This window comes from Haliaeetus leucocephalus, unplaced genomic scaffold (genome assembly GCF_000737465.1).
Source record: "Haliaeetus leucocephalus isolate CR32 unplaced genomic scaffold, Haliaeetus_leucocephalus-4.0 Scaffold473, whole genome shotgun sequence".
Classification (NCBI taxonomy): Eukaryota; Metazoa; Chordata; class Aves; order Accipitriformes; family Accipitridae; genus Haliaeetus; species Haliaeetus leucocephalus.
The window spans coordinates 6,609,936-6,621,041 of record NW_010972909.1 but is presented as its reverse complement, the minus strand read 5'-3'; the positions used below and the strand labels follow the sequence as shown (position 1 = coordinate 6,621,041).

The window sequence follows — 11,106 nt, the reverse complement described above, 5'->3', positions numbered from 1 at the left end:
TTTAGTAAAGCCTTTGACACCATTTCTCACAGCATTCTCCTGGAGAAACCGGCTGCTCATGGCTTGGACAGGGGTACTCTTCGCTGGGTAAAAAACTGGCTGGATGGCCGGGCCCGAAGAGTTGTGGTGAATGGAGTTAAATTCAGTTGGCGGCCGGTCACAAGTGGTCTTCCCCAGGGCTCAGTATTGGGGCCAGTTCTGTTTGATATCTTTATCAACGATCTGGATGGGGGAATCGAGTGCACCCTCAGTAAGTTTGCAGATGACACCAAGTTGGGCAGGAGGGTTGATCTGCTTGAGGGCAGGAAGGCTCTACAGAGGGATCTGGACAGGCTGGGTTGATGGGCCCAGGCCAAGTGTATAAGGTTCAACAAGGCTCAGTGTCAGGTCCTGCACTTGGGTCACAACAAGCCTGTAGCATTGCATGGGGTTGGGGAAGAGTGGCTGGAAAGCTGCCTGGCAGAAAAGGACCTGGGGGTGTTGGTCGACAGATGGCTGAATATGAGCCAGCAGTGTGCCCAGGTGGCCAAGGCCACCAGCATCCTGGCTTGTATCAGCAATAGTGTGGCCAGCAGGAGCAGGGAAGTAATCGTTCGCCTGTACTCGGCACTGGTCAGGCTGCACCTCGAGTCCTGTGTTCAGTTTTGGGCCCCTCACTACAAGAAAGACACTGAGGTGTTGGAGTGTGTCCAGAGAAGAGCAACAAAGATGGTGAAGGGTCTGGGGCACAAGTTTTATGAGGAGCATCTGAGGCAACTGGGGTTGTTTAGCCTGGAGAAAAGGAGGCTGAGGGGAGACCTGATCGCTCTCTACAACTACCTGAAAGGGGGTTGTAGCAAGGTGGGGGTCAGTCTCTCCTCCCAAGTAAGAAGCAATGGGACAAGAGGAAATGGCCTCAAGTTGCACCGGGGAGGTTTAGGTTGGATATTGGGAAAAATTTCTTCACCGAAAGGGTTGTCAAGCATTGGAACAGGCTGTCCAGGGAAGGGGTTGAGTCACCATGCCTGGAGGTGTTTAAAAGACGTGTAGATGTGGCGCTTAGGGACATGTTTTAGCGGTGGACTTGGCAATGTTAGGTTAACGGTTGGACTCGATGATCTTAAAGGTCTTTTCCAACCTAAATGATTCTGTGATTATTCTACACCTCTATAAGCACCTACTGTGTACAGAGTCCATCTCTGCCTAAACTCTGAGTGCTACTATTGGGGTGGACTAGTCAAGGGCACTGGCTTTACTCAGAAACGTGGCTGAAACTCTTGCTTAGAGTTTCACTACTTATCCTTCAACAATGGCTTTACAAAGCAGGGACAGGGACCGATTCCTCTGTCTACCTTCATCTGCTGTACTGTACAACTAATATAAAAGGAGTTTGTACTTGTGTATGCATGTATATGTGTATGTTTGCAGGGAGATGGGATCAGGAACTTCCCTTCATCGATTCTGCAGGCAAACCCAGTATCATCTCCCAAGATCCCACTTTTGTCAGGACATCTCAAGAAAATTTGGGGCATGGAGACTGTTTCTAGCAAGTTACATTTTCTTGCAAACCAGTCTTCTGGTGTGAGTTTTGCTCTGCCTCATACCACCTCACAGGAGCCAGAACTGCAGCTGCCTCTAAAATCTCATGTAAAACATTGGTCACTCTCTGTGTGTCTTATTTGCTCCTTTTTCTTCCTCAAAACCCTGCTGCTGTGGTTTCCAGAACTGAGTTGGGGGAAATCAAAAAGAGAAGTCCATTGCAATGACTTTGTTTGCTGTCATGTTGGACAGGGCAACAAAGTTTTCTCTGTTGTGAAAAGATCCCAGCAACTTTAGAAAATAGGAGGCCAAGACCTTGCAACAGCCACGCTTTTGGTCCAATGGCTAAAACAGAAACATTGCTTCAGGAGGAAATGACACAAATTTGTGCTCAGATTTTTGATGAATTAAAAAAAAAAATCATCCAGAACTGATTTTTCAGGATGTATTCTTAGTCGCAAACTGGAAACTCCCAGCTCTTCAAGGAGTATGGGTATCATTGATGAAAAGGGAGGCATATACAGACAGAGGTTTGGGCAATTTGAGGGAAGCAGAGCACTTGCTCAAGACTTCTGTGTCTCTGATTTGCAGCGATGCCTCTGATAGGGCTCTTCTACCCTTTTCTCACATTAGAAATCCCTCCTGGGGAGACTCTGGCCTTTTTCCTTCACGTGATATTTGTTTGCTTTCTCTTCCCTTCATTGCCATGCTTAATTCTGCCACATGTCTCAGCAGGATTTCCAAAATCCATCTCCTTTCTGCTACATCTTGGGCAAACAGTTGTTGGCATTGACTACTACACAGCCTGCGCTGTTGCTTCCCTCGCACGTGATTCTCCAAAAGTGTTTACAGCCTTTCTTACATGCTCTGCAGACTAACACTAGGTCGTTCTTGCTCCTGGCCAGTCCAGCACACTCACAGTAATATTATCACCTGCAGATGCCAAACACACTGAAAAGTTAACACCTCCATGCAGGGAGGCTGGGTTGGCGGGGGGCTGGGACTTGTCACTCAGAAGACAGCCTCATCCAAAAAGCAGAATTAACATTTATTGATATGGTTGTTTTAACTTATCAACAGAGAATATGCTGAAGGAAAAAGGAAACGTTAAAGATAAGCCATAAATAATTGTTCCCGTCAGGGACTGGCCAAGCACACTCCACTGAATGCTCTTCTTTCAAATTCTACTCCCGTGATTTGTAGGACCAGTATCCTTTTATGAAACAGAGAGGGCCTTTCCTGCATCACTGAGATATCAACTGGACAAGGAGTCAAGGAACATACTGGAGGATCAGGGCACCCATCTGTGAAGGAGGAGAGTGAAAAGTGGCTCAGTAGGTGCTTTACTGCAGCCTTAGCAATTTCATCCAGGACTGATCTCCATCTTGGAAAGAGATGCAGGGATGCAGGCTGGGAACTCATCCTACATTGCAAGATAAAGCATTTGTGTGAGCTCAGGCCAGCTTTTCATCAGCTCTTTCATGAGCAGCCCTTTCTCAAGGATACTTCTTCAGGTCCTTCATCCAAAATGGAGTTTCCTTCCTTAGACAAATTTGACTGCCAGTTCACAAATTCGATAGCAACTTGTGAAGCAAAGGATGTTATTCCAGTTACTGTAAGTGCTGGAGTCTCTGTTTCCCTTGACGTGAATTGCAGCACATTTTTCTGCAAAGAGTAAATTGGGTTCCCCAGGTTTCCAGAACCTGTAAAAGAAAGTTCCTCTACTGGAAATGCATTGGCATGCATGACAGTGGGGGTGAAGTCACCTAAAACAGTTGTGGAAGGGAAAGGGGAATGTTACTGTGACAGAGATCAGGAGTCATAGTTTTGACTAGAAAACTAGTCAAGTTTTCTGACTTATAGGGCAGTTGGAGACAGGAATCCCCCTCTAACACATACCTGCCATACGCAGTGTATTGGTCGCTTGGACCGAGGGGTGGGAATTACAGGACCTTCCTTGCTCCCCCCCGGGAATACTCACGTGGCTGCCTTCTTATATGGAGTCTGATCCACCCACTGCCATTGCCCATTTTTGTAAGCAGTTAAGCCTATGTAGTATTTCGTTTCATAGGCTTTAGTAAATACTCCTTTCGCCAAGTTGAAGAGGAACTCCTGGAAAAAACACAATGTCCATGAGGTGCAGACTGAGCAGAGCAGGCGGCAGGAGTCCCCATGGGCTGGGGCTGGTGCCAGAGGGGAGCCAGCGCTGAAGGGACCCAGAAAGGACATCCCCCCTCCCCTGCAGGACACGGAGGGGCTCTCAGTCCCTGCCAGGGCCTGGCACCGTGTCTCTGGCTGCTGTGCCCCTCTCTCAGCCCTGCACATACCTGCTCTTCTTCACTGTTGATCACCACCAGGTGGGAGCCCATCCCAGTGCAGTTCTGCTCACTCGCAAGCCAGGACATCCTATCAGTGGACAGATAATAGCACTTTTCTTGAAAGTGTTTCCAGCCCTTCGGGCAGCACATCCAGCCCTCCTCTGTGGGGGAAAAAAATCCTGCTTTTGAACAAGATGTGCTGTCCTTCATCTCTGTGAGCTCAGTGTAGGGTCCCAGGTGCTAGGGGAGGGGTCTGGAGCCATACTTTTAATCTGAACAGAGGTAAAAACTCACTTCCATATTCCACAAGTAAAGCTGTCAAGAGCCTGACAGGCTCTTGTCATGAGGCCCCTGCCTGAAGTGCCTTTCCCATTCTCTATCTGTTCTGCCATGCAACCTCTGTTTGGTGAAAGACACAGTTTCTGTCTTACCCTTCCTGAGGAAGCAGGATGGGAAGTAGTTGGCTTGCACTCTTCTGGGAACACTTCCATCAGAGAAGTGTTGTCCAAGTGTTTAGCTTTCAACTCATGCAGACTGACAGACACATAGAGTAAACTGCTCTGACAGCCTTGCTGCCACCACAGGCAGTTCCTTACACTAGCCAGGTTTTCCTAGAGATCTGCCTTATAGCCATAAAGTCACATGACAGATTAAAAAAACACAGATGTATTCTCTCAGAGCATGAGGCTACATGAGAACAGATCTCTGAACTGAGTTTGAGAATTTGCACTGCAGGAATTCTAGCACTTGCCATCGCCATCACTTCATGTGTGATTGCAGCTCAGCTCTCCAGCTACTCCAGACTGCATAACAACATCCTCCTGTCACTCCTACCTCTGTGCCTCGCACTGACCACGATGCTTCTGTGAACAGGCAGCACAGGGAGTGGAGCTGGATTGAACCAGCCCTTCCAAAAGGATGAAGCATTGTCAGTGAGATTAGTGAACTGGACTAGCAGTCGAGGGGTTGTGCGAAAGCCAGGGAAAGAGGAAGAGTAGGAAGGGCGGTCAAAGGTAGGTCTGGAACAACCCACCCTCTTCCACTGGCCCAGAACATGTTTTCATAGCATCCTAAGTAAAATTGTGCAATACAGCATTTTCTTTCCTCAATTCTCCAGCTTCCTTCATTAAAACAATCCAGCTCTGGCTGACAATCACATTCCCAACCTCAAAGGTTGACTGACACCAGAGTAAATTTTGGTGAGGTTCTTAGTGCTGCTTACGAGGCTCCTAGCATCACTCGCCTTTGCCTGCAGATACGCTGGGGACGCAGTGCCACTCTGTAGCATTCTGGAGCAGAGTCTTGTACTGGCCGTAGCTTCCATGAAGGAAAAGAACTGGGAAGAGAGGAAAGAGAAGGAAAGTGCTACTGTCATTCTTTTCTCCTCATTCATGAGAAACCTGTTCTATCCTCCACCTTCCGGCTTAGAGCTCCTACAGAGACTCTGTTACATTAACAAGCTCTGAAATCTGTATTGAACAAGGAGATGAAAACAGCAGGCCGTTTCTCCCACCACTGGTCACTCCCTCCTTTGAACAGGCATTAATCAGATGAGCTCCTCTCACCTCTGCTGGCTGAGAGACTCATTTTCCCAGCCGACAAAACCAGCTTAAACATCCTGTGAGGATGGGGTCAGGAAAGGGTCAAAAAAGTCATGGGATAAGCTTGATAAAGGTGGAATATTAATATACATTCCCTCCTAATCTTCCTGGGCACTGCAGCTTTAGAGCACCACTTTCACCCTTATCGAGAAGGCATAGAACTGTTGAGTGTTGAGCCTCGCCCAAGGGAGTTAAGAAGAAGGACAGAGAAGTCATCACAGCACTATGATACTCCAGTGCCCTCTGACACTAAAGACACTTCTCAGCTCTTGGTGGGAGGAGAGAAATGGACTGGTTTCATCCAGGACTGGCTTTGTTCAGGTAGGTGGGAAAGAGGAGCAGTGGGAAGGCCCTGCCAGGGAATGATCCTTAACTGTGGAAGGGACCCCACTCCCTTACTAAGAGGGCAGCAGAACCGACTGTTTTGGTGAAGGGCATATGCCTGCTGGCAGAGAGACTAGGATGTTGCTTTTCCATCTGGCAAAAGGCAGTCAGCTGCTCCCTTCATCCCCAGGGAATTAAGAGACCCTGGAACCCACCGAGGCAGGCCGTTAAAAAGGCAGTTTTGATGACAAGGACAGAAGCAAGGAACACCCAGGGGTTCAGCCAGGAGCAGCTTCTCTCTTCTTCTGGGCCTGAAAAACACAAGGCAAGAGTGGGAAGCCCCCAGCCCAGAGTTGGGGGCAGGATAACCCACGTGGCTCCATACCCCAACAACTCGCTGATACCCTTGTTCCACGGACTGGGTAACCAGGTCCTGCTGCCCAACATTAGCAGTGGGTCAGACCCATAGAGTACAGCGACACAGGGGCTGCCCTGAAGCTGCTCTTTTATATCACTTTTTATCACAAGCCCTGCCTGTACTCTTCCCATATTGCACTCCTTTCTTTGTCCTGTCACACCTCCTTTCTTCTCAACACATCTTCCTTGTTGCCCTCCATTACCCCTGTCTTTCACTGAACGCTCTTTCCATACCTCCCTCCTCTTTATCTTTCTTTAGAGCTTCTTCCTTTCAGCTACCTTTATTTTGTCTCTATCCCCCAAATCCTTTTATGCAATAGCATATAGTCAAAGGAGTGACTGGCCAGCTCAGTGTTTGCAGAGGCAGGCACAAGAAGAGATTGTTTCCACTGGGAGAATAGGCACCACGAAGCTCTTGGGAAGGCCCTTGCTTGGTTCTCCCTAGAGATACCAGAGATGGGAGCAGTGGCTTGTGCTTAGCTTGATGCAGGTAGTTTTACTTGGATAATGATAGTAGAATAGCATTCTTCAGTCCTATTGTTTACAGAAAAAGCACTGAAGGGAATGGCAGACCACAGTCTGCCTGGACTTTTATTCCCCTTGGCTCTGGAAAAATGAGCCATTCTCCCAGCCCAGGCACTCCCCAGTTCCCTCATCTGTTGCTTTGCTCTTGTCCTAAGCCCCTTCTCCCGGTATGAGGCCAGCCACTGTACCATGCCCATGATCTATCCCAGCCCTGTATTTTCCCCCACCACCTTCTTCTTCTACAGGAGGACAGAAAAGAAGGCTTTGTGGTTACCTGCGGTTCCAGGACTGACTCTCCCTCGCTGATTCATTATCTCTACCACGGTATCATTCTTCTCCAAGAGTCCACATTACCAATATGGCCACGAATACAGCCTTCCTCCTGCACAGAAGACCGCACTAGGACAGCTCCCACACTGGTGAGGAGCCTTCACAGTCTTTAATCTGGTGTGCAGAAAAAGCCGTCTCCTGGGTGTTCCCCACAGCACGTCGAGATGGGGGAATTTTTATAATTCCTCTGCCAGAACATTTCACAACATGCTCATTGCAACACAGAATGTCACAGAGGCAAATGAAAACAGATGAGGAGTAGTATCATTCCAGCTCAAACAACCTCCTTTTGCATGTATTCAAGCAGTTTCACAGGCAATACTACTGGCCTTACTTTTGTGCTTGTTCTTTCCTGGTGAGTGAGTATGTGTGTGAAAATACCTACAGTGTTAGTATTTGCTAGCAAAGGGCTAAACCCACTCACAACATCCTGCAAAAAGGAGTCAAAAAATGGCAGGAAAGCGTATCGGTGACTCACTCGGTCTGGGCAAGTCCCCGTGTGAAGCCTGAGCCCAGTAACCCAGAGCACAGCAAGGAAGTTGGCAACACTTTTTAATCAGTTGCTCAGGAAAAGAGGAGGGAGCTTTGAGTGGAGGGATTGCATATAACCTGTCATTACGGAGCTGGAGGTTAGAAGGGATCACTAGACTGTGCCAGAATCCCTGTGCATTACAGGTCATGAGAATCCCTGTGCATTACAGGTCATGAAGTTTTACTCGGTCACGACAAAAGGCACAGCATATGCGGTAGTTCTAGCACTGCTCAAGGCAACTTGATTCAAAACCCTGCAGGATAAAGTGTCCCTAAGATACTCCTAAGGATGAAGAATCCCTGCTGGCTCTCATGGTACTCTGAATGGACTGGGGTGGGTATGCAGCCTTTGCTCTTCCATGTTCCATCAGCTAGTTTCTCCCCGTGAAGAGGCGTGCACGGATGCACTAAGGAAGGAATGGGATAGCTAATGCAATAGCACAAGCACATCAGTTGAAGTCTCAAAAGAGCAGGGCACAAAACTGGTTACAAATGAAGATAAACCTAAATCGTATGTAAAGAATGTCCTATGAGTATGTTTTTTCTTGCACAACAGGCTGCAGGCAGGGTTGAACCATCCAACAGCTCTGTTGCATTGGAAAGATGGTCCATATATGTACTTGCTGGTATTGTCATAGAAGGTATGAACTACTAGAAGGCACTAGCTACTGGATTCACAGCACAATGAGAGATTCTCAAGTGACATTTTAAAAAGTTCCCAGCCATCATGCTGGAGAACAGAACTGAATTACACCACAGATTCCCCAAAATGAGAATACATTGTATTTGTTATTGCTCTAAAATATACTTGCTTTTGCGCATATGGGCGGGGAGCTGACTTTGGCTGATCAGTATGAAGAATTCAGAGGGTGCAAAACTGTCAGAAGGAAAATGTGCTTGGTTCATGTGGTTTAAATTTAGTCAGGATGGATCTAAGCAGTTTACTGATTTATTCGTGACATGTAATTAACTGACAAACCATGACCTGTGTATTCAGGATCAGTATCAGCAATCCAACAGATAAAGCACAATACCAGACACAAAATATTAATAAAAACCTACAAATTTCTCAACATCTGTACGTAACTAATCCCCACATTCACATGTTTACTTGTGCAATCTCCCATCTCCCACCCCTGCCCCAGGAAGCGCAGACTACAAGAACACATCCCTTTTCTGGGGTTCCCCTATTCTCACACACTTCCCTCTGGAGATGCAGGGGTCCTGTGTATTCACGCCACTTCCTACAACCCGCTAACCCACAGGCCAGTGAGAAAGCACAAGGTCACATAGGCACACTCAAGTTGTGGGTAGGTACATACTGCATCCCTTACTGCCAGGAGCGCAGGCTACCCACGGCATCCAACAGGGAGGATGCTCTGTTACAGACAGAGGTTGCAAAGTTGCAGGACAACTGTCAAACCAGGTCTTGACTGCCCCTTCCTTCCCACTTCTCTCTCTTCTCTTTGTTAAAAATATTCTTGCTTCTTCTAAGCTTTGTTTTCACACTGGCTCTTCTCTGTCTCAAAAGCCTTTCACTAATTCCCTGGTTACTGTTAAGCAGGTAGTCGTGTTCTTCTTTAACAAAAGTGGGCTTGGGGCAAATGCACTGTCAGATAGTTTCAGGTATTCAACTCACACATCTGTCTACAGTCACATTCCTATTTTATCAGTTGTTGCTATCCAGGCCATTTGACCAAGATGAAGGTCTGTGCAGGCACCCTCATGCGAATTCACTTCAGTGTGTGCACAGGGTCTAAAGCAGAAAGACAGCAAACAACTTCTTTTCAACATCACAAATCAAGCTACTGTCCCAGCAAATAAACAGCTGACCTCACAACACTCAGGTGACTAACAAACAGCTCTGTCCCACTCCAGGGTAAGAAGTCTCAAAGTGGCAAACTCTGCACTGGCCTGCACAGAAACTCCTTAGTAGCCCTGGTGCCAGGCAGCTGGGACCAGTGATGGGAGAGGTTACCTCCTCAGTGGAAGGCTCTGGAACCATTGCAAATATCTTATGTTTCCAAAATGGCAGGAACTTATTTCTCTTTCCTGCTCCATGAACACCAGCAGCATGCTTGGGGATGGCATGTATCAATGACCTGAGTCTTCCTGTACATCTTTACACAGTTCTGCAAGTAAAAATTCTCAGCTGTTTTCTACCTGCTCCAGCCATGAAGAGCTTCATAAGTGACCCTTAGTTATTTCACTTCACAAATATGTGTCAGATCAGTGTGCTGGGACAATAGGGTGGCACCTGGCAGTGCAGAATTGCCAGGGACTCCTGCCCTTCAACCACTGAAGATAGTGGTTATATGAAGTGGCACAGGCAGGATGGAGGGACAACCACAATACCACAGATGAAATGCAAAGACTAAATTTATTTTCATTACCTCACCAACCGGGGGATGTCCAAAGCAGCACCCGGGCAGAGGCACACAAGTGGGGACACAAGCACTGCGGAGCTCGCTCCGTGCTGGAAGATCACCAAGCCTGCCGTTTTTGCCTGGTTATCAGGGATACACACAGGCGTAGTTTACCACCGTGCTTTGACCTTTCCCACAGCAGGGCAGGAATTTCAAGCATGTTTGATAGGGTGCCTCTGAGCACACAAGACTAAACAACGATTAGTATGATACGTATGTTTTTCTGCATCCCAGCTGCAAGTCACTTGAGTGTGTTTACAATCCTCCTCACCATTCTTCCATTGTTTTCCCACAGTGGTACTTGGTTATAATAGGTGCACTTGTAGAAGAGGCACTGGAAAACCTTGAATCTACTTTCACAGACCCTTGCAGTACAGACAAGAGTCAACAAGCACAGCATGGTTGCAGACAAGATCAATGGGACATGAACTAAGGAAAATATTGCAGTTACAAGGTGTCTTGCAGGACTCAAGGTTGCAGGAGAAGACATAGAACGCAACTTCCCTCAGAGGTACTCAGGATCTGAGAAGCTGAAAGCCAGAAGCTGGAAGATAAAACTTCATCAGCTTTTCTGCAAAATTATACCACACAAGAAATTAGTTGCACCTCCTATTTAAGAGGTGGAAACACAGTGAACCCCGTGTTGGGAGCACCGAAAATGCCTGATTTTAGAAGCCACCAACCACCTGAAGCAGGTTGGAGAATGTATGAGAGGTTCCAAACATCAAGAACAGCAAGTGTGCTCATGTTCAGAAATGAACTTGTTGGATCTAGTTATCTTTTACTCAGGGTTGATGGCAGTTTCTCCATCAATCTGAATCCCCTGGGGAATCCTGCTTTCCAGTTTTCTTGAATTCAGAACGATCTGAAGGGAAAGACTTCTCTGCACCAGTCAAATAAAGGCAAGCAGTCTAGAAGGAAATACTAACAAAGTGAAAGGCAGAAAACACAGAGGAAGTGCTACCAGCTGTGACAATAGAGGAAGTGAGAATTAATCCTGCAGGAAATTGTTCCCAGTGTGCCTGGTGCTTTGCACTCTCGCGGACTGAACACCAGCTCCACAGTCCTGAGCCCCAGCAGTAGGTATGAGAGTGCAGCTAACAGAGGCAGCCAGCA

At 47.4% G+C, this 11,106-nt stretch overlaps 1 protein-coding gene across 2 annotated transcripts; it reads right to left on the bottom strand.

The window, feature by feature from the left end:
* Window positions 1-2,223: 2,223 nt before the first annotated feature.
* Window positions 2,224-10,011, bottom strand: LOC104836682 (C-type lectin domain family 4 member E-like). Of its 2 annotated transcripts, XM_010575389.1 has the most exons (7): window positions 9,958-10,011; window positions 6,978-7,085; window positions 5,977-6,072; window positions 5,080-5,172; window positions 3,846-3,997; window positions 3,500-3,630; window positions 2,224-3,221 (listed from the first exon to the last, which is right to left on the bottom strand). In XM_010575389.1, the coding sequence occupies exons 2-7, from the start codon at window positions 7,012-7,014 to the stop codon at window positions 3,062-3,064; spliced, it is 669 nt and encodes a 222-aa protein (XP_010573691.1). In that variant the 5' UTR covers window positions 7,015-7,085; window positions 9,958-10,011; the 3' UTR covers window positions 2,224-3,061. The 2 variants fall into 2 exon arrangements, with proteins under 2 accessions (XP_010573691.1, XP_010573690.1); XM_010575388.1 differs by lacking the exons at window positions 6,978-7,085; window positions 9,958-10,011 and having other exon boundaries at window positions 5,977-6,944.
* Window positions 10,012-11,106: the final 1,095 nt, after the last annotated feature.

What these genes read in the sequence shown, in the direction of transcription:
- LOC104836682 (XM_010575388.1), bottom strand. Translation starts at nt 6,310, where the DNA reads ATGGGAAGAGTACAGGCAGGGCTTGTGATAAAAAGTGATATAAAAGAG. An exon ending in CTTTTTAACGGCCTGCCTCG is followed by an intron (nt 5,173 to 5,976) that starts GTGGGTTCCAGG and finishes CTCTCTTCCCAG; the next exon opens with TTCTTTTCCTTCATGGAAGC. An exon ending in TCAACAGTGAAGAAGAGCAG is followed by an intron (nt 3,631 to 3,845) that starts GTATGTGCAGGG and finishes TGTTTTTTCCAG; the next exon opens with GAGTTCCTCTTCAACTTGGC.